Source organism: Amblyomma mixtum, chromosome 3 (assembly GCF_055824585.1).
Source record: "Amblyomma mixtum isolate Tamu chromosome 3, ASM5582458v1, whole genome shotgun sequence".
NCBI lineage: Eukaryota > Metazoa > Arthropoda > Arachnida > Ixodida > Ixodidae > Amblyomma > Amblyomma mixtum.
The window spans coordinates 1777430-1798723 of NC_143014.1; the positions used below are offsets into that span (position 1 = coordinate 1777430).

The following is a 21294-nucleotide window of genomic DNA, read 5'->3' on the forward strand; positions in this document are numbered from 1 at the left end:
GCGGATCAAAAATAGCGTTAGCACACTCAAGCTTGGGACGCACAAAGGTTTGAAAAGCAAGCTGTTTAATAGGGGGAGGAGCGAGTGAAAGGTTACGGCGCAAATAACCTAGAGCACAATTAGCAGAATTTATTATGTGATTAATATGACAGGTCCAAGTTAGGTCACGCGAGATATGCACACCAAGATATTTGAATGATTCGGATGTTCCAATCTGCAGGTTATTAATATTATAATTAGGCGCTACGTAATTACGACGACGGTGAATGGACATTAACACGGTTTTAGAAATATTTAATGACATGAGCCATGTTTTACACCAGTCCTGTATGCGAATAAGGTCAGTTTGTAATGCGAGATGGTCGGTGGAGTTAGTAATGCTTCGGTAAACGACACAGTCATCGGCAAAGAGTCGGATTTGAGAAGAAATGTTACACGGTAAGTCATTAATATATATCAAGAAAAGGAGGGGCCCGAGTACCGTTCCTTGAGGTACCCCGGAGAGCACAGGTGTTAAGGATGAAGAGTGTGAATTGGCATATACGAACTGCTGACGGTTAGATAAAAACCTTCGAATCCAGTTCAGAACACATGGATGAATATTAAGGCGCGATAACTTTAGTAAGAGACGACCATGGGGGACCTTATCGAACGCTTTTTCGAAGTCTAAAAACACTGCATCAGTCGGGATATTACGATCAAGGTTTAAATGTAAGTCGTGCAGGAAGAGAGCCAGTTGGGTGTCACAGGAATGATTCTTGCGAAAACCATGCTGGCTTGAGTGAAAAAAATGAACGGACGATAGGAAATTAGCAATATGCGAATATAAAACATGCTCCATTATTTTGCAAGAAACGCTTGTTATGGAAATCGGGCGGTAGTTACTCGGCGATGATCGGCTTCCTTTCTTGAAGACTGGGATGACCTTGCCCACCTGCCAGTCACGTGGAATCGAACCGGTGTTCAGGGATTCCTGGAATATGAGCGATAAGAACAGGCTACACGTATGTTTAGTATTTTTCAGCACTTTGGCGTTGATACCGTCCACTCCAGTAGATGACGAGTTCTTCAGTGACTCAATTACCTTGACTATGCCGACGGGATGAAATGTGATATTTTGCATGAGCGGGTGCGTAATATATGGTGGATCTGGAAGATTGTCAAGGGGTTCATTAGTAAAGACCGAACAGAATGCTGTGTTAAGAACATCTGCAACCTCAGTGTCGGGAATAGGAGATCCAGAGCTACTGTTAAGTGAAATCTCATTACATTCATTAGGGCTAATGGTTTTCCAAAATCGTTTTGGGTTAGTCTGCAGCATAGATGGTAAAGTAGTAGAAAAAAACTTCCGTTTAGTCTGAGCGGTTAACTTGTCGTATTCTTTTGAGACAGCATGATACTTCTGCCATGTGGAAGAAGAGTTAGACAGCTTGGCCGACCGGAACAGGCGTTTTTTCTTATTATTGCGTCGTTTGAGTGATACATTAAACCATGGTGATGTTATTCTTTATGATATAGTAATAGTTGGAATGTAAAGACTTATAAGCCGATGCATCTCTGTTTTGAAAAGCAACCAGTTCGACTCGAGAGAATGTAGTGGAAAGTTAGCAGCGAAGGTGTCGAAGTAATCTGATAATTCATGGTTCATGCTGGCATAGTCTCCTTTATCATAAAGCGTAAGTGTTTTTTTATTTTTTTGTTTCTTTAGTACGTTGCAATAAAAAGAAGTATGTATCGTCAAATGATCGCTGAGACTGCGCAACAAGGTGATAGGAGTAAAATTATCAGGATGCGTTGTTAATACGAGATCTAGAACGTTGGATGAGTGGTCAATAACGCGTGTGGGATCAGTGACGAGTTGAGTTAAGCCAAAAGTCATACACGTGTTTAAGAAATCGCTAGCCGGGCTGCTTTTCGATAATGTAGCGGCGGGATTAGACCAATCTATTGCGGGAAAATTAAAATCACCGAAGAGAAGGATAGGACTAAGTGGATATGATTTAGTTAACGCATTTAAGGCATCATGAAATAAGAGGGTGAAAGAACTGTCAGCATTAGGAGGGCGGTAACAAATACCAATGAGGATGGGCGGATGTGTAGTAGTGCATCGAAGCCAAATTACTTCCAGTTGTGAAGGGAGGTTAACAAATGAACAATGCAGATCCCGTTTAGTGGCGAGCAATACACCCCCACCGCGCGAATTATCGGGTCTATCCTTCCGGAATATCTCAAAATCTGGGAGAAATGGAAGAATCTCGGAATCGTGAACTGATGCGTTAAGCCATGTTTCAGTTAGTAGTAAGATATCGCATGAAGATGAACCTATTAAACTGCACAATGAATCGCGCTTGGGAACAACACTTCGAATGTTAGCAAGCAGAAATGATAAAGGGTGACGATTCGGCGAATGGGGTTCACAATTTTGTTTTAATGGTGGCTACAAGCTGTCCTCAACAACATGGTTAGAAACATGGTCGAAATGGTACGTTTTTTCACTTGTGACAAGCTTTTCATTTCGCAACTTGTATTTCAGTTTTCGAGCCTTTCCAAATTCGATGAGGCGTTTCTGGGCAAGGCGCGTGCTGGGAGAAAGATCTTGAGCAACCGCATATCCTGTCTTTGAATTTCCTAGCGGAAGACAGGACTTGCTCTTTGTCTTTAAAGTGAGCAAATCTCACAATTATAGGCCTGCACCTACCAGTTTGGAAAGTCCCAATGCGATGGGCACGCTCAATGTCGCGCGGCTCTAACTGGATGTCTAAATACTGATTAATGTGTGCAATGATGGTATTTTCAGAATCTGACCATGTTTCTTTACCTTTATCTTCAAGGTTGCAGAAAACAAGGTTGTTTCGTCTGGACCGATTTTCTGCATCATTTACCCGGGCAGACAGAGCATTTATCTGCGCCGTGTTCTCAGTGCTGATTCCATGCAGTTCTTTCAATTCAGTCTGCAGGGATTACTATAGGGATAGCCTTCGTCTGCAGGGATAGCCTTCATTGATTACGAGAAAGCATTTGACACAGTGGAAACCTCAACTGTCATGCAGGCATTGCGGAATCAGGGTGTGGAACAGTTGGGGATAAGAGTTAATGGAGAATACCTGAGTAATTTGCGATTCGCTGATGACATTGCCTTGCTAAGCCACTCAGGACAAGAACTGCAAAGCATGTTCAATCAGTTAGACAGGCAGAGCAGAACGGTGGGGCTAAAAATTCACATGTAGAAAACCAAAGTTATGCTCAACAGCCTAGCAAAGGAACAGCAGTTCGCAATTGGTAGCGAGGTGCTGGAAGTAGTAAGATAATATGTCTACTTAGGGCAGGTAATGACCACAGATCCGGATCATGAGAGGGAAATAACTAGAAGAATAAGAATGGGGTGGAGCGCATATGGCAGGCTCTCTCCGATCATGAATGGTAGCTTACCAATATCCCTGAAGAGAAAAGTATACAAAAGCTGTATCTTACCGGTACTCACCTATGGGGCAGAAAAGTGGAGGCTAACAAAGAGGGTTCAGCTTAAAGGGAAACTGTACATTTTTTTAGAAATCAACGAGCTTAAGAGGGTCGAGTGTGTGAAACTTGGAGGTAAAGCATGCGAATTCTTTTTGGGCTAGCACTTGAAATAGTAAAGTAATCGCCGATTAAAATCCTGACGTCCTTAAAGCTTCTCCGCAGTGCACAACGCCAAGTGGGGGGGGGGGGGGGGGCATGATGACGTCATCGAAGGTATCGGTACATTTCCAACGCACAAACGCCTGCTTTGAAGGAATGAAATCAACGCCACCGAAGGCCAACCCTGCCGAGAGTTGTTTGGCAGCGTCTAACGCGTCAGGGCAGGGTGGGGCTGACGACAGCGGTAATTTGAAATCATACCTTCCGTGACGTCATGCTGAGTTTTTCTGCACTCCTCCGGCGCATTGAGGAGAAGCGCAAATTTCAATCGTCGATTACGTCACTATTTCAAATGCTAGTGCAAAAACACTTGGCATGCTTTACCTACAGCCTATGTAGATTTGAAACCTTGAATATCGCGAAATTATCAAAAAAGTGCTGCAGCTGCCCTTTAAGTTAAGAACAACACAGCGAGCTATGGAAAGGAAAATGATAGGTGTAACGTTAAGAGATCGGAAGAGGGCGGAGTGGGTGAGGGAACAAACGCGGGTTAATGACATCTTAGTTGAAATCAAGTGGAAGAAATGGGCTTGGGCAGGGCATGTAGTGCGAAGGCAAGATTACCGCTGGTCATTAAGGGTAACGGAGTGGATTCCAAGAGAACGCGAACGTAGCAGGGGACGGCAGAAAGTTTGGTGGGCGGATGAGATTAAGAAGTTTGCGGGGATACAGTGGCCGCAACTGACAAAGGACAGGGTTAATTGGAGAGACATGGGAGAGGCCTTTGCCCTGCAGTGCGTGTAGTCAGGCTGATGATGATGATGATGTATACTCCTCCAGACTCGTGCTATTTTTAAGTGATTTGGGAACAGGTCAGTTGTAAGCGTGATGTTAACGATGTATATTAGGACGTCACGTATGATGAACGACACATGTTTCAGGGGAGCTGATTTTATGCGATCATGCCCTGCTGATGCATTATCTTTCAAATGTTTAATTAAACCACTGACTACAGCGGTAGTTGCAGAAGAGAAGGTAGCAGAGTATGGTAATGGCTAATCAGGTTTGAGTGCGTTATACTTGAAACTTGGTGATTTCAATATTGTAATGTACTTGCCGACGAAGGGGGCTTTAATCACAAGAGCGAAGACACACAAGGCCACGCAAGCTGGGGCAGCAAAAGCGACAGATTCCACACGGCGCGAGCCCTACTTCGTCGTCGTCAGCAGCTATGCGCCACCTGGCAAAGCTAGGCGGCATTATTCCCCCTTATGAAAAAGAGCGCTGTCGACGTAACAAAAAATAAACAAAAAACGAGCAAAGTTCCGCAACTGAAGCGTTCCAAGACATCAACACGTCTGCATCACCGAGTATAGTACGGTTTCAGCCGTACAACATGCACAATGTCAGAGCTGGGCTGTCGGCGTCGGGGTTGCGCAACACCGTCCGGAACCACTTCATAGTTTACGTCACTCACACGCCGGATCACTCTGTAAGGGCCAAAATAGCGGCAGAGCAGTTTCTCGCACAAGCCTTGGCGACGGACAGGAGTCCATACTCAGACTTGGTCGCCGGGTTTGTAGTCAACCTGTCGGTGGCGAAGGTTGTAACGGCGCGCATCGGTGCTCTGCTGTTGCCCGATGTGCACGCGGGCCAGCTGACGGGCTTCTTCAGCACGTTGGGCAAATTGTTGAGCGTCTGGGTCTAGTTGGTGATCCTCTGGGGACGGGAGCATGGCATCAAGCATGCTCTGAACTTCACGTCCATACACAAGGCGGAACGGTGTAAAGCGCGTATTTTCCTGCAGGGCGGTGTTATAGGCGAAGGTGACATACGGCAGGACCTCATCCCAAGTTTTGTGCTGGACGTCTACGTACATGTAGAACATGTCCGAAAGGGTCCTGTTCAATCGTTCGGTCAAGCCATTGCTCTGCGGGTGGTAGGCCGTGGTCTTGCGGTGCGTTGTGCAGCTCAGCCGAAAGATGTGGTCGATTAGCTGCGCTGTAAACGCCGTCCCTCTGTCTGTAATGACGTGCGATGGGGCGTCGTGTCGCAAGACGATGTTGTGCATGAAAAACTCCGCGACTTCGGAAGCTGTGCCACGAGGGCTCGCCTTGGTCTCGGCGTAGCGAGTCAAACAGTCGGTAGCAACTATGATCCACTTATTGCCGGCCTGCGACAAAGGGAAAGGGCCGAGGAGGTCCATGCCGATCTGGTCGAATGGAGCGCGAGGGGCTGTAACGAGCTTGAGAAAACCCGCCGGCTTAAGTGGTGGCGTTTTCCGGCGCTGGCATTCTCAGCAGCTTTTAACGTAGCGTTTGACATCAGCAGAAAGTCCAGGCCAGTCGTACATGTTCCGCACTCTGGCGAGCGTACGTAAAAAGCCCAAGTGGCCAGATGTGGGCTCATCGCGGCAGGCGGAAAGAACGTCAGCTCGGAGATCGGCTGAAATGACCAGAAGGTAAGGTCTATCGTTGCCTCCCGAGTTCTTCTTGTACAAGAGGCCTTGCCGCAAACAGAAGGAGCCAAGACGTCGAGAGAGGTGGCGAGGTATAGCCGTATCGCTACCTTCAAGGGCGTCAATGAGAGGGCGAAGTTCCGAGTCCGCCCTCTGCCGGGTCAGTAGGTCGGAGGCGGTGAGCGTACCAAGGAAGCCGCTGTCGTCATCGGGCGCTGCGTCGCCAGGATCAAGTGATGCACGCGACAGTGTGTCGGCGTCTTCGTGTCTGCGGCCGGACTTGTAGAAAATAGTGATCTCAAATTCCTGAAGCCGTAAGCTCCAGCGTGCCAGGCGTCCAGATGGGTCTCGCAAATTTGCCAGCTAGCATAGACAGTAGTGATCGGTTACGACTTTGAATGGGCGGCCGTATAGATAAGGGCGAAACTTCATGGTGGCCCACACGACCGCAAGACATTCTTTTTCAGACGTGGAGTAATTGCTCTCGGCGCGGGAGAGAGTACGGCTAGCATAGGCGATAACCCTCTCAAGGCCCTCTTGGTGTTGAACAAGGACAGCGCCAAGACCGATGTTACTGGCGTCGGTGTGGACCTCGGTATCGGCATCTTCGTCGAAGTGCGCAAGAACGGGAGGTGTTTGAAGGCGCTGGCGGAGCGTAGAGAAAGCGGTCTGTTGCTCAGTGGTCCGGACAAAGGAGGTGGTATTCCTGGTGAGACGCGTAAACGGCTCGGCAATCGTGGAAAAGTCCGCAATAAAGCGCCAATAGTACGCACAGAGACCCAGGAAGCGCTGGACAGCTTTCTTGTCGGTTGTAACGGGAAAGCGCGCGACGGCGGCAGTCTTTTCCGGGTCCGGCCGCACCCCCTCAGCGCTGACAACGTGACCCAGAAATTTGAGCTCTTCGTAACCGAAATGACACTTCTGTGGCTTCAGGGCAAGGTCTGCCGAGCGGAGAGCGTCGAGGACAGCCCGCAGGCGCTGGAGATGTTGATCAAACGTTTCCGAAAAAACGACGACGTCGTCCAAGTAGACAAGACACCTTTGCCACTTGAGGCCTGTGAGGACAGTGTCCATCATCCTTTGAAACGTAGCCGGGGCGGAGCACAAACCGAAAGGAAGCACTTTGAATTCATAGAGGCCATCTGGAGTCACAAAAGTGGTTTTTTCGCGGTCCCGTTCATCGACTTCAATTTGCCAATAGCCGCTCTTCAATTCAATAGATGACAAGTACTTAGCGCGCCGTAATCTATCCAGCGAATCATCAATGCGCGGCAGCGGGTAGACGTCCTTTTTGGTCACACTGTTCAGTTTGCGATAGTCGACATAAAACCGAAGAGTGCCGTCCTTCTTCCTAACGAGAACGACAGGCGAAGACCACGGGCTCTGGGAAGGTTGAACAACGCCATCATCAAGCATTTCTTGAGCCTGGGTTTGAATAACTGCCCGTTCTTTAGCAGAAACACGGTAAGGCTGCTGTCGTATAGGGCGAGCGTCGTCATAGGTGATGATGCGGTGCTGCGTGATGGGTGTTTGACGAACCTTCGAGGAAAAAGCGAAGCACGGCTTGTATTCCTGCAGCAGCTGCTCCAAAGCCAGTCGTTGTTCCCGAGGCAGGTGGCAGTTTATGTCGACGTTTTCAAGGGAGGGCTCGTCAGTGCCGGCTGCCGCGCACGCGAAACAAACAGGAGTATCGATAACAGGTTCGGCAGAAGCAATAGCAGTTCCTGCAAAAAGGTGTCGGTATTCATTATTAAAATTTGTGACCAGGACCGCAGACCGGCCACGACGAAGCGTCAGTAGACTGCAAGCGGCACAGATGCCTTGAGTGAGCAGGAGTGAACAGTTAGCCTCGGCGACTGCTTCTGCGTCATGCAAGTCGTTGGAGGTGACTTCAACCAAAACACTGCTTCGTGGCGGCAACGTGACACTGTCAGCAGAAACACGAAGGGCGGCACTGCGGTGTCAAGAGTCGGCGAGGTGGGCGGCTTGACTGGTCGAAAAGGTGATGATTCGTTGGTGGAGGTCAATAACAGCACCATACTCCCGCAGAAAGTCAATGCCGATAATGAGATCGCGGGAGCAATTGCACAGAACTACACAACTGATGACGAACGTTGATCCGTGAATCTGAACGCGAGCCGTGCAGATGCCCTTGGGGGTAACGAGATGACCACCGGCTGTACGAAGATGCACCACAGAACATGGAGTAAGCACTTTTTTCAGAAGAGTCGCCAATTTTTCACTCATAATTGAATAGTCGGCCCCGGTGTCCACTAATGCACTGACTCTGTGACCGTCGAAAAGAACAGGTATGTCCAAAGAAACGGGGCTGTCTAGGTCGGATGTCGGTGCCGTCTGTTCACGGTCGGAGCGTAGCGGCGGCGACGGGAGGTCTTCAGCGCAGCGACTCCCAGCGACCTAGCCCCCGAAGGTCGCTGGTCTCAGTTTTCCCGGCGAGGACTGGGCGAGCGACCCTGTGCTGCTCGCGAGGAGCTGTGGGGGTGCGGGGAAGAGCGCCTCGGAGACGATGACCTCGGCTGATGCGGCGCGCGGGCTGAAATTCGCTGTTCCGCTAGGAAGTCTTCAATGGCAGGGGGCCGATGGCGAAACCGGGGTCTGGGCGAATCGGCTCGAAAGCCCTGCAGACCGAGGCGCCGCTAAGAGCAGTGACGGTAGAGATGTCCTGGTTCTCCGCAGTGAAAGCAGAGTGGCCGGTTATCAGGTGTGCGCCAGATATCGGCCTTCCGCAAGGGCGCTCGGCGATCGTCGAAATACTGCACTGGTGGCACTGAAGCAGTCGCCGAGGCTAACTGTTCACTCCTGCTCACTCAAGGCATCTGTGCCGCTCGCAGTCTACTGACGCTTCGTCGTGGCCAGTCTGCGGTCCTGGTCACAAATTTTTCTAATGAATACCCAGCACCTCCACCAGACTGTAACGCACTTGCCGACGAAGGGGGCTTTAATCACAAGAGCGAAGACACACAAGGCCACGCAAGCTGGGGCAGCAAAAGCGACAGATTCCACACGGCGCGAGCCCTACTTCGTCGTCGTCAGCAGCTATGCGCCACCTAGCAATGCTAGGCGGCAATATGCAGTTCTAACTTTAACAAAAAATTCATTGCAGCAACTAAATCAGAGGCAGTAATTATTCTATTGGCTGTAGTTATTTGTGATTGTTAGACTGTGTTTTCCTGTTCAATAAATTGTTAACTTCGCATCAAACTTTCTTGGGGTCGTTACGAATATGGGAAAAGCGCTCACCACAGTAATTGATATTGACAAGTTTAAGCTCTTTATTTAGTTTGTTCCTGTATTTTTTGTACTGAGTAAAAAGCTCAGCATTTTAGTTCCAATAAACGTATGGTTGAGAGCTCGATTCCAAGGGGACTTGAGCTTCCAGCATGCTTCACCATGTAGGCGATGCTGTCGCTTTTGTTTGTCCAATCTGCGAATCGTCAAACGGTCGCAAGCAGCCCGGTGGAGGATGAGAAAGACTCCTCTCATCAGAGTAGAAGTTTGGGCTAGCTGGTAAGGCATGAGCTGTGTTCCTTTCATCTTAAGCCCCCCTCTTAGACTCTTTTGAGAGTTGGCCGGCTTCGAGCGTGATCGCTCCCTCTTCCACTCCGCCCAGACACAAGAGTGACGCCTAAATAGAAAGGTCCCCAACATGCACGGTGAGCGACAAGCTTGAATCAACTAGCCCAAACGAAAGCCCGAAAAAAATATTACGATGCTTGATTGGCATATCAAAATTGGCCCATGATCTTGCAGCACACGCCTGTATCCTGCGTATTTTGCTCACGTGATGTGTGACAATACGGCGTACAGGAAAGATCTCCGACAGCATTTCCTTGCATCTAGAGACGACAACTCACCAATTCCTAGGCCCAGTGCAAAATGCGGTCCCGCCAGGAAGAGGACACTGGCTGCCTCGGGGATCTGAAACACCAAAACCACCGTCTGTCGCTTCCACACGGAACACTGGTTTGCCTCTGTAGAAGTGACGGCGGATCTCAATAGGCAATTTTACACAAATACCACAGGGCGCATCGTATTTCCGACGATATCTCGCAAAGCCACCACGACGCTGTTTACATGTGTCACATCGTCAGGCGGGGCCCTCACCCAGCGCACGCGGCGGAGGGGGCAGCCGCTCCCATCTTGAGCCTGCTCTGCTTTGTTATCAAACTGAGGGGGTATTGTAGAGCGACCCCAGGGAGGAGGAGGGGCGCCTCCAAACCTGTTTCCATTCACCGCGGAAGTGGACTTGCCCTTCTCGATCTACCCCTTCCTGGCGGATTAGCATGAGCGCAATGTGCCAAAAAGTTGATACGATGCCCTGTTGCGGCATTTATGTAAACGCGGCATATGAGATCTCTCGAACAAGCGCACCTAGCCAACGATTATTGTTCATTCGCTTTAGGCTTTCTACCATGTGAACAGCAGCAAACTACTGCGCGCCTCGGGTACGACAGCCTTCCAAAGATCGCACTATATGTGTCTTGTTCACTCCCCTGAATGCTAGCGTTCTCACTATCTTCCAGCAAACGGGCTTGTTTCTCTCTCCCATGATGGCGTTAGCCAGAGAACGGACATCTGGGTACGCCGACGACAATACCAAGGCCGCGAGACGCAGCATTCTTCCCTGACATGAGAAGAATGGCCTGAGGGGCAAGTTGGTGCATGATGAAATGAAACTACCAACTGTTTATTTCATGGAAAGGTTGCATATTTAAGCATACAGCTCAGGCATGACACTCATCGCGTTATCGCTCCTAACCCAGCACGTGGAAAAAAGCAGCAACATCCGGATAACAGACAAGAAACTTTTAACCTCTGCAGAAAAAACTAAAAGATTGTGATAATGCGACTGTGATTGTGATGTGATTGTGATTGTGATTGAGATTGTGATTGGGTTTGAGATTGTGACTGTGATTGCGCATGTGGTGTCCCCTCTCTTGTTAGTGTCCTTGCTGAGCCGCCGTTCATTTCTTCCCTGACATCCATCACAATTGGGCCATTGCATCTCAAACCGCCTAGGTGTGGCGCGCGATCATCCCGGACTTGTGTGAAACATTCAATCTCCGTGTCCGGACGGGGACGGCGAAGTTCCTAAAATACCTGTCCAAGCAGAATTGCTTGGGCGAGTCAACAACTTTGAAGGTTTGCGGTTGGCAGAAAAAGAAAGAATCAGAATTAAAAAGTTCTTTACAGTCTGGTGTTTGGCGCAGGGTTTTATTGTTTGTTTTCCTGCGTCTACATGAGTATGGCATTAATGCTGAAATAAAATTCAATATAGGTACTTTCTTTATTTCTTTTTTCAAAGGAGCAAAGAAAACTAAAAACAGGGAAATGACATGACTTGAGCTCAGGCCCCTTACAAGCTGGCATCGAAACTAATGTTGGATCAAGAATCAAGCTTACGCCGATTACTGAAATTAAAACAGTTACATAAATGAACAAACAAACAGCAGTAACCAAACATTAAACATCAAATGGACGTTAAAGCACATTATGCTCATCACGCACGCAAAAATGATAGTTCAATTTCATAATTATATTTACAAAACGCATCAAAGCATGTTTGATCTGATCGATTTAGGAGGAAAGGAAGGGTGTATGATAAAGATACCTTACACTTTCTCGCCCGTGGTCCGGGCAGGCTTGAAGTTTTACCATGTCGGGGATGACGAATGAATTCATTCTTCTCAGCATGGCGAGACATGCGGTCTTCAATAGGCTTAACAAAAGACTTCTAGCAAAAAATGGCCTTTCGAAAAGAAGAGACATTTCTAAATTAGGAGAAATGTCATAGTGTAAAATTTATGCCACAAAAAAAGGCAACGGCACGGAATATTAGGTGTACACGGCAAAAGATTTTCTGAAGCAAGTGCAAATTAGACAAGCACCACATTCAGCGTCACTTTCGCAACTACCAGTGATCAAAACTGACGTATTATCGGCGTGAGATAAACGTTTCTGGTGCAGTCGAGATGTCATATTTTTCTCTCTGAGAATTATCTTTTGTACTTTTACATCCTTGAAATCGAACCTTTCGATGTGGTCATCGTGTGCGCCCCGTGGCTCACGTGGCACTGATAGGAGCCACCGTGAGTAGTATGAACCTATGTGTTTGGTGTCGCGTGAGACCACATAGGCGACCCGGAACACAGAACTTGCGTGCACTTCCATCTTTTCGCTTTTCGACCCGGAGACACTGCACTTGTACGCGATGCATCCTTGCTATGTGTTGATGACTCGGCCGTTTCTCTCTCTCTGGGCACAGTTGAATGCTATAAGAAGACGTGTACATGTTCTGTACCGTCATTTCAGGCGCACACCGGTTGCCGGTTTAGACGTCGAATAAATCCCGGCTGTCAGCTGCACGCAGTTCTCTTTTGCACCTTGTGCAAAAGAGAACTGCGAACTGAGAACTGCGAACTGAGAACTGAGAACTGTTTTATAAAGTCCTGCATAGACAAGGTGCAGGACTGTATAAAAAAGGACAGTCCTGCACCTTGTGCAAAAGAGATAATTATATGGTGATAATTATATGGAACGATACTTGCAAGGGTTCCATTTGATTTCAAGGAACTTATCACCAACATCAAACGTGACCATCCCCACGAGCACTCAGTCTACGCTACACTTGCGCTGCCTCGGACAACGAGCCGACTCCGGCGAGGCATCAACTTGCGGGTCGTGCAGCAATGCAACCCCGCAGCCTGCCACTTCGGTCCTTATAGAGGCGTCTTCACCACGCGTACGAGCGTTTGAGTGATGACATCACACGGTCTCCACCCCGATTTATGGCAGTCATCGCGGGTCATCAGCAAATCCTGCTGCGGTGGTCTATGAAGGCCCAGCCAAAATGATCACACCACGCTTACAGCGTTCCCGAAGCAGCGCCTTCACTACCGATGCTGAAGCCGGCCCGCACGAGCCTCGAGCCACAGCCGCGTTACAGCCTTCGGAGCTCCTACAAGGACGTCGTCCCGAAACCAACAAATAATTGACTGCCTGCACCCGCACAAGGCGAAGGACTGCTTCTGTACCTAAAAATCTTATTATTAACAAAGGTTGTAGAAAAAGAATTAAATATCCTCACCATCCAGAGGCCCTAAGCCTATGGTCGAATCAGAGGTCGTTCGAAAAGGCATGAGGATATACTTGAAGCCAGCCACATCAGATATGTCGCCCCCTCTCAAGCGTGTCGGCCGGAAGTACTCAAGAAAGCCAGGGAACTGGCTTATATTATCATATGGCACGATGTCTTCTCATGAAACTTTGCGGCAGAAAGCAGTCCACCTGCGTGAAGAATTCCCTCTAACAGGCTGCGAAGCCGCATAACAAACTGCGCAAACAAACTGCGCTCACTTCTAACTCAGAGGAAAAAGAAGTTCCTTCGGAATGGGGTCACTCTGCGGCCCTTTACGTCAGTTAGGAGTTGGTAAACCTTTTTCAAGTTCTCTACCAACAACTACATAAGATGTGAAAATCATTTTACCGCATTCAGGCTCATATGACTCAATATCAGCCGCTGATAAATCTACAAAACCTAGCCAAAGGTTTTAAATAATTCCTCTGTAAAGCTGTCAGGCGATGGATGGATGGTCCTCTAAAACCGCCTCAGTTTCTACCTGGCAAGCGGCAAATAAAAGGAGCTGTGGCAAGCGACAAATAAAAGGAACATTACACACAGCCAATAACACTATAAAACCGAACCCGGGCCAAACCTTCCTTCTATTCATCACTGGACACCACCTTCCTAGCGCGACAAGTGTCTTTATTTGTTCATCAAAGCGTTCTACAAAGGCTCCTTTCGCAATTAGGGAATCACACAGAACTTGACTATTCACGAACGCAAAGCATCGGACACTGTAAACTATTTTGCTCTCTTAAGGGCATAATATCATTCATACACCCTGACAACATCGACGATCTTCGTGAAAAAGGTGCTGTCATAAGGTAAGGCCCATTTCGCACCCCGCTTTAAGATCCAGTGTGTTGAATGGGCAGTTTTTCTTAGTCACACCTCTGGAGATCGTTGGGGTGCAAGTGTGTATTTGGTTCATTCGGTAAAAACGAGAAATGTATTAGTCGATGATCCTCAGGGTGCGACCAATGTGATCAGATCACGTAGTGATTGATACAGTGGTGACTCCAAGCATCATTGACACTGTCAGTCATCTCCACCGCTTCCCCTGAACTTCCTCTGAACAAACACAGTTATAGGAGAAGTGTATGCTCTGCACCATGCTCGGTCTGGTTTACGTCCTCCGGTTTGAATTTGGTTGCCCAAGTTGGCTGCCACCCCAGAGCGGAGACCACGGCATAGAGGTCATGCCCCCGATTCGGTACTTTCCAGATTAGGTTATAGTCGCCTTCATCAATGCGCTCCTCAATGGTGCCGCCCGGTGTGGGAAGACGTTTGTCCATCGGTTGGTCACTGAGTGCCTAGAACATGTGCTACAAACTGTGGACGACCAATGGTGGGTCAATTGTCCACGCAACAATGCATATGCCCCCCTCTATAAAGCCACCATCGCACTAGGTGGAATGACCGTAAACTCTGCGTTCAAGGTGACTATAACGCGGGACCGTGGCCTAAGCACCAATGACCTAAACACATTTAGGTATGTGTTCCGCAACGTGAAATGAGTCATAGACGATATGAGCATGGTTTCCGCCTACATGCTAGACTGGTTCAACAAATTTTTGCCGGTGATAACCACCCTGGCGCTGTTTGGCGGCATGGACACGATCCTATGCAGATACCTGCCTTGGCTACCTCGAACCTGCCAGGACTCAGCGGTGCGAGTGGCTGAAGGGCAAGCGACGCAGAAAAGAGTAGAATACAGAGAGGTGCGAGCAGCACAACTGAGAGGAGTTTTAGGATAGGGGGCCCCACGAAGTTTGGGGCGTCGAAGTGCGCATGCGCAGAACGCAGGGCCCGCCTTGCGTCTTGGGTTAACGTTAGCGGCGAACGCTTTTAGAGAGTTTTAGTTTAGCGTGCGTAGACATACGCAGAGGCATAGCGAAAGCTATAAAATAGCGTCATTGGTACTGCGCATGCGCCAAACGCTATTTCGCTAGGTTTTACGTACGTTCGCGTTACGTACGCTATTTTTCGAATTTAGCGTGCGTACTCTTGCGTATGCCAGGAAAAATAGCGTTGTCAACATGGCGGCGCCCACTTCGTCCGCTTCGGAGAGAAATTGTCAATGTTATTGGGTTTTTAGGCATATTCCTTTTCCTTAAATGGTACGTATGACATTCACTTTGCCTCCTCTCGCCGACAGGAGAAGGAATGAGGGATAATCTTGCGCTATTTTGGATTCTGTGTAACTATTCCGCCGTTCCTAAAGTGTGGCCCGCATGGAGCATTTTTTGCCCGCGAAATCGAATCGCGCGCCCGACGCCGGCGTCGACGAATCCCCTCCCACATGGTCAGCAGCCGAGTGGCGAGCGCTACGGGCAAGTTACGGGTTATGTTGACAAGATGGCGGCGCTCTGCTGGCCCGCTTCGGAATACCTGTCGCCACTGGATTCTTCGACGCGATAGCTCACGCAAATGGTAGCGGTACCCTTTTATTTCGCACAGCTCGCCCACGCGTAGAGGTAAAAGGGATAAGTAGCCCCTGTTTTTCAGATAATTTGGCAATTTTAAAGCTCTTAGGCCTAACTAAATGCAGTGTGTTTACCTCGTAAGAACGACATCTGGCGAAGCAGTTGTCTAGCTTTTAGTCACTTGTTACATTTTTATCTATGTAAAATTTTTCTTCTTTGAACGAAAAAAGGCTCGCAATGCACCCACCCTAGTTATCAGTAATAGGTGGTGTCCAATCTGAACGAGCCGCAAGGCATGCTGGGTACTCCGACTTCCGGGTCGTTCGGCGAGATGCGCGTGAACGGCGCACTGCTTGAAATGCGGAACTGCCAAGCTTAAATTCGATCTAAATATGTTAATATGTGCGAATAAAGTCGTAAAAAAGGTCACCATGCTCTGCGTGCATTATTATGCCCACGCTCGACGTTCCGTATTGGAATTAAGGGCGGAAAAACGTAAGTGCGAACGTTTCGGCTTGCGTCGTCTGTTCGCGCTGAAGTTTAGGACGCTTCATTCACTCGCTAAGAAGTCCGCCTCTTGTTACGGTTATCGTGCGGCTGCTACATAGTTCACTAATATATATTAGAGTACATATTTCCTAGAGGTTTCGCGCTTCCAGGCGCTGAATATATGGACTACCAACAGCCGCAGCCTAGCATTACGTACGAGCGCACTGGTGCGCACATTGTAGCAGGGGGGATACGACGGCAAAGAGCTTGAACCGCGCAAATCCTTGGAGGACTTTTGGTACATTTTCTATACACGCCGCCGTGGCCTAGCGGTTAGGGCGCTCGGCTACTCAGTCGGAGGACCCGATCAGGGACGCGGCGGCCGCGTTTCGATGGAGGCGAAGCGCAAAAGGCGCCTTTGTGCTGCGCGATGTCAGCGCACGTTAAATAACTCCCGGTGGTCTCAATTAATATGGAGGCCTCTACAATGACGTCCCTCATTGCACACGTGTCGCTCCTCCTTTCAAAAGTCTGTGGACTTATCAATATTTTACAACCTTAGCAAGGGGCACAATCTGTTTTATTGTCGGTTCCTGTATTTGTCAGCTTAATTGCTTTCGTTGGATATTTGCTATGCATTATGGAATAATTACTGCAGAAGCTAGCATGCTGAACAACTCTGTGAAGTGATTTAATTTTAGTTGAGCTGTAATGCAAAAATGGAACTGCATTACAAATGTGTTGAATTTTCAGCACTACTATAATCTTTCTGCATGTACGAATTATGCCCCGACAACCATGCTCCGAGACTTTGTGGCTGAAAACCTCTACTTAAGTTCGTCAAGAGCCTGGATGGGCAAGTTACATGGCAGCTATTCCAGCAGTGAGAGGCGTCCACTTACTGAGGCTTTGGTGGATGCATAAGAACTTTGCTCACAAACAAAATTAACTATGCACAGTTTTTACTGCAACTGCACTGCAATGCATTTCACATCCTGCATGAGGGTGTGGGACATTACATGCCATTTACATATAACTTGCAGCTCTGAATGTTACGAATTTCTGTACTCGATTTCCCAATGCTGGTTGCTGCATTATGTAGGTGAAAAAAATGTACAGAAATAAATGCTGTTTTGTGTCATCTCTTGAACGTTCACTAGCTTCAGGATGTAAAATCAATGTTGCTTCCCATCAAGGCAGAGGAGGGCCTGTAGCTATTTTGCTGTCGTGTACTTTGTGCTCTGAGCCTAGTTGAAGGAGAACCACCAGCCTGTGTACAGACAGATGTCCCCAATGGTTGGCACCTCAGGTGTTGATGCCTAGCTATGTGTAGAAATGTGGAATCGTATAACTTACGCACTGTATGCACAGTGTTCAAGCTAAGGTGGCTAAGTAACAACACTAGCAGCTAGGCAAAAGATGAGCTTGCCTTCTGTTTTTCCTAATCAAAACCTAAAGCCAAGGCAAGGCGTCAAAGACTGCTGCAGAGCTTCGCTACAGGCACCACAACGTAAACAAATTCAGGCCCAAAGACAAGACAGTAAGCAAACATCAGCCAAAAGCAGAACAAGCTCTTGACATGGGCAGCTTTACTGTTGAACTGCAAGAGGAGCAAGTTTCTCAGCTATTAATGGGAAACTATTCTTATCCTGTGGGTAATAACATCATATCTTTGTCTTGCAAAACCTTTTGCAGTGCATTTTCTGCAGCATGTTAAAGATGAGTTTAATGCAGGATGATCTTTGTGACAAATAGTAAATTATAATACATAGTATGGTCGAGCGTAAAAAAATATCATACTTCGGCTTTTACAGCACACACAGAAGCTTGATACGAGTTATTTTCAGCATCTTCTACAAGTTCCTGTTACAAAGTCTTGTGCAATGTTGAACAAAAGACATTCGCACCTAGTTTTAGCTTTGACGTGTTAACAAATTCGGCGCAGCTTGCATGTTAAATGACTTTGATAAACCATCCCTAAGGCACCAGTGATACTAAAAAAGTCTGGAATGTCTGTGAACACAATGTGTTCCTTGGCTTTTTAAAACTAGTAATTTTATAGCATGATTATTACTCTTGATCGTTATGAACCCAACGACCATTAGACCAGCCTCTGCCTTCCTAGTAGCATCTTGCACTTCTTGAAATCACCAATGTCTCTCTCAATTAGTCAATCATTAAGTGCAATATTACTACATGCAAGCATGCAATCCATCACATATACAAGCTATAGACGTAGAAATTTATTTACTTCGCATGCATGTTCAGCACATACACAGTGTGTGAATGACGCTTTGCTGCACAGTGACAGTTCAGTATTATAACATTTGTCTCAGTTGTCAATTCTCCTAAGTTCTGTACAATGAAAGGTGAAAAACAGCTAGCCTATGTTGGTTGTTATTTTTTTTTAATTATGGTATCCTGAAGTGAAGCTTTTCCCAACTCAGAGTATTTTGAAAACAAAGGCGGTTAATGATTCTTATAACTTTCTAATGCGATCACCCTGTCGGTCAGCCTCCCTCTCCGCACACACGAAACGAAGAAACATTACTGAAACATGCGGTTCCACACAAACCGGGAAGTGTAACATGTTGCTTAATTATAATTTTCCACACTTGCTGCGTGCTCATGTCGACTAGTGTTCTGGTGAAAACATGTTTTAATTTGAACAAGAAATTAGCGAAAATGGCCTCATAGAACAATTTATAACTCTTACAAGTGCTCCTAAGCACACCTTAACACTGCGATGAGAGCAGTGCCAGCGAACGAGACGCCGCCTTACGTGGCCGCGATGTCGCCGTTTCGACAGCTGACGGCAGTGACCACACACGCCTTAAGTATTAGCTATGGATTCGAACTACCCGCATTCAGCGCAAATGTCTGAGGAATAATCGTCCTGTCCTTTACCATCTTAAGTTGTCATGCTGTACTGACGGAGGCCGAACAGCTTATATTTGCAAACACCGCCCGCGCGGTGCTGCCGCCGTCATGCGATAACGGTTGTGGCACATAGCCGTAGTCTTCCGAACGAGAGATTGGTGCTCCTCAATGAGAAAAACAACCTACTTAACCGAATTCTTCAACTTTCACAACGCTCTCAAACTCTGCCGCCGACAAAATGCTCGAAGCATAGCCTAATGTCGACCGTCGCAGGCAGTCTGCTAGCGGATCGCAACGGCGCACTGTTTTTGCGGTTCCCTATACTTGATGGCACTCGGAACATGTTGTTTCCCGTTGCAGTGAAGTGACTGCAGGTTGAGGCAGCGCACAACATCCTTTTTCCAGCGATGTGAGCGCCAGTATTAAGAAAAGAAAGACCGAAAGCGCACGTCTGCAAGCAATGCCCACACAAACCAAACCACAGAAACGACCCGGAAGTTCAAATTCACGTGACAAAACTGCGCCGTGACGCAATGTCCGCCGTAAGCTGGACACCACCTATTACCGATGAAAATTTTTTCAACCCAGCGTTGATGTCGTTTGACGTCTTGTCACTAGATGGCGATACCGTTTACGCGTGCCCCTGAGAGACGCTACGGCACGGCCAGCTAAAAGCGACTCCTCCGAAAGGCAACACGCAGCTCGGCCTTTCCGGCCGAGAAACCCTAAACCCAAGCCTCGGTACTCTCGGAGCGCCAAACACCCGTCTTCCCGGGAAGCGCGACGCAGTTTTGTGGGTGAAGCTACAGTGCTGTCTCAAGCTCGCGAGCGCTCCTCTCACGGCCAGCGTGCCTTCGTCCATACTAAAGTACCGCATCTGTTTTCTCTTCGCCGCCGCGCCGCCTATTGGCCAGTTGCGATCACGTGATTAGGCGCCTCCATAGAGGGTCCATTCGCTCTAGGAGCCGATGGGGCGCAGTGCTTCCGATGGGGTTGGACTGCGTGTTTTACGAAGTAGCACGTTCAGTATCGCATCTGTGTGCGTGTGTCTGTCTGTGTGCGTGCGTGCGTCTGTGTGCGTGTGCGCGCGCGTGTCTGTGCCTCTATCTGAGCGTATGTCTGCGTGCGTGTGCGTGTCTGTGCGCGCGCGTGCGTGTCTGTGCCCGCGCCTGTATCTGTGTGCGCGCAGTGTGCTGCGCGCGCGTTTGTCTGTGTGCGTGCGTGTGTCTGTGTATGCGTGTCTGTCAGTGCATGTGTCTGCGTGCGTATCTGTGCACCGCGTGTGTCTGTGTGCGTGCGTGTGTCTGTGTATGCGTGTCTGTCAGTGCGTGTATCTGCGTGCGTATCTGTGCACCGCGTGTGTCTGTGTGCGTGCGTGTGTCTGTGTATGCGTGTCTCTGTCAGTGCGTGTGTCTGCGTGCGCATCTGTGCACCACGTGTGTCTGTGTGCGTGCGTGTGTCTGTGTACGCGTGTCTGTCAGTGCGTGTGTCTGCGTGCGTATCTGCACCGCGTGTCTGTGTGCGTGCGTGTGTCTGTGTATGCGCGTCTCTGTCAGTGCGTGTGTCTGCGTGCGTATCTGCACACCGCTTGTGTCTGTGTGCGTGCGTGTGTCTGTGCATGCCTGTCTCTGTCAGTGCGTGTGTCTGCGTGCGTATCTGTGCACCGCGTGTGTCTGTATGCGTGCGTGTCTCTGTGTATGCGTGTCTCTGTCAGTGCGTGTGTCTGCGTGCGTATCTGTGTGCGCGCGTGTCTTTGTGCACCGCGTGTGTCTGTCTGTGTGCGTGCGTGTGCGTGTCTCTGTGCGTCGTGTGTCTGTGTGAGTGTGACAGCTATAAATGTCTTCGGAGACGTTGCTTTACGAGATTTCGCAGAGCTCGTCGACTTTAGGGTCGCCCAACTGCCTCCCACAAGCCTCCGACCGGCTACTGACCACACGGAGGGAAGAACAGGCGGCAGGAAATAGTAAGCGTAAAGGGAACGTTTTATACGCAGCAGACTTCCAAGTGAACCTATTTACTAAACGTTTTGTTATATCCCGAAAATATGCATTTGCGAGCCTCTCGCGGAAGCGATAGGACACGCCTGCTTCTTGCGTTGTTAGCTCACACCCATGGGCTCAAGAATACGAGGGGTTGCGAAGCTGTCGTGCAACGCTTTCAAGGTTTTCGAAACCCTCACCTCATCTAAGCTCTCAATCATGAATATTTTCATTAATTTTTGCGCAAAAGCGATGAACAACGCCGCCGCAAGGGAGACTTTCTTCGCCTAGCAGACGACG

At 48.5% G+C, this 21294-nt stretch overlaps 1 protein-coding gene across 1 annotated transcript in view; it reads right to left on the bottom strand.

Moving 5' to 3' along the window:
* Positions 1 to 21294, bottom strand: part of LOC149349093 (synaptic vesicular amine transporter-like) — a 231129-nt gene that overhangs the window by 147979 nt on the left and 61856 nt on the right. Inside the window, exon 2 of the mRNA XM_089575402.1 lies at positions 9952 to 10015. Coding sequence (XP_089431528.1) covers positions 9952 to 10015 — 64 coding nt within the window. The remainder of the gene's footprint in view (positions 1 to 9951; positions 10016 to 21294) is intronic.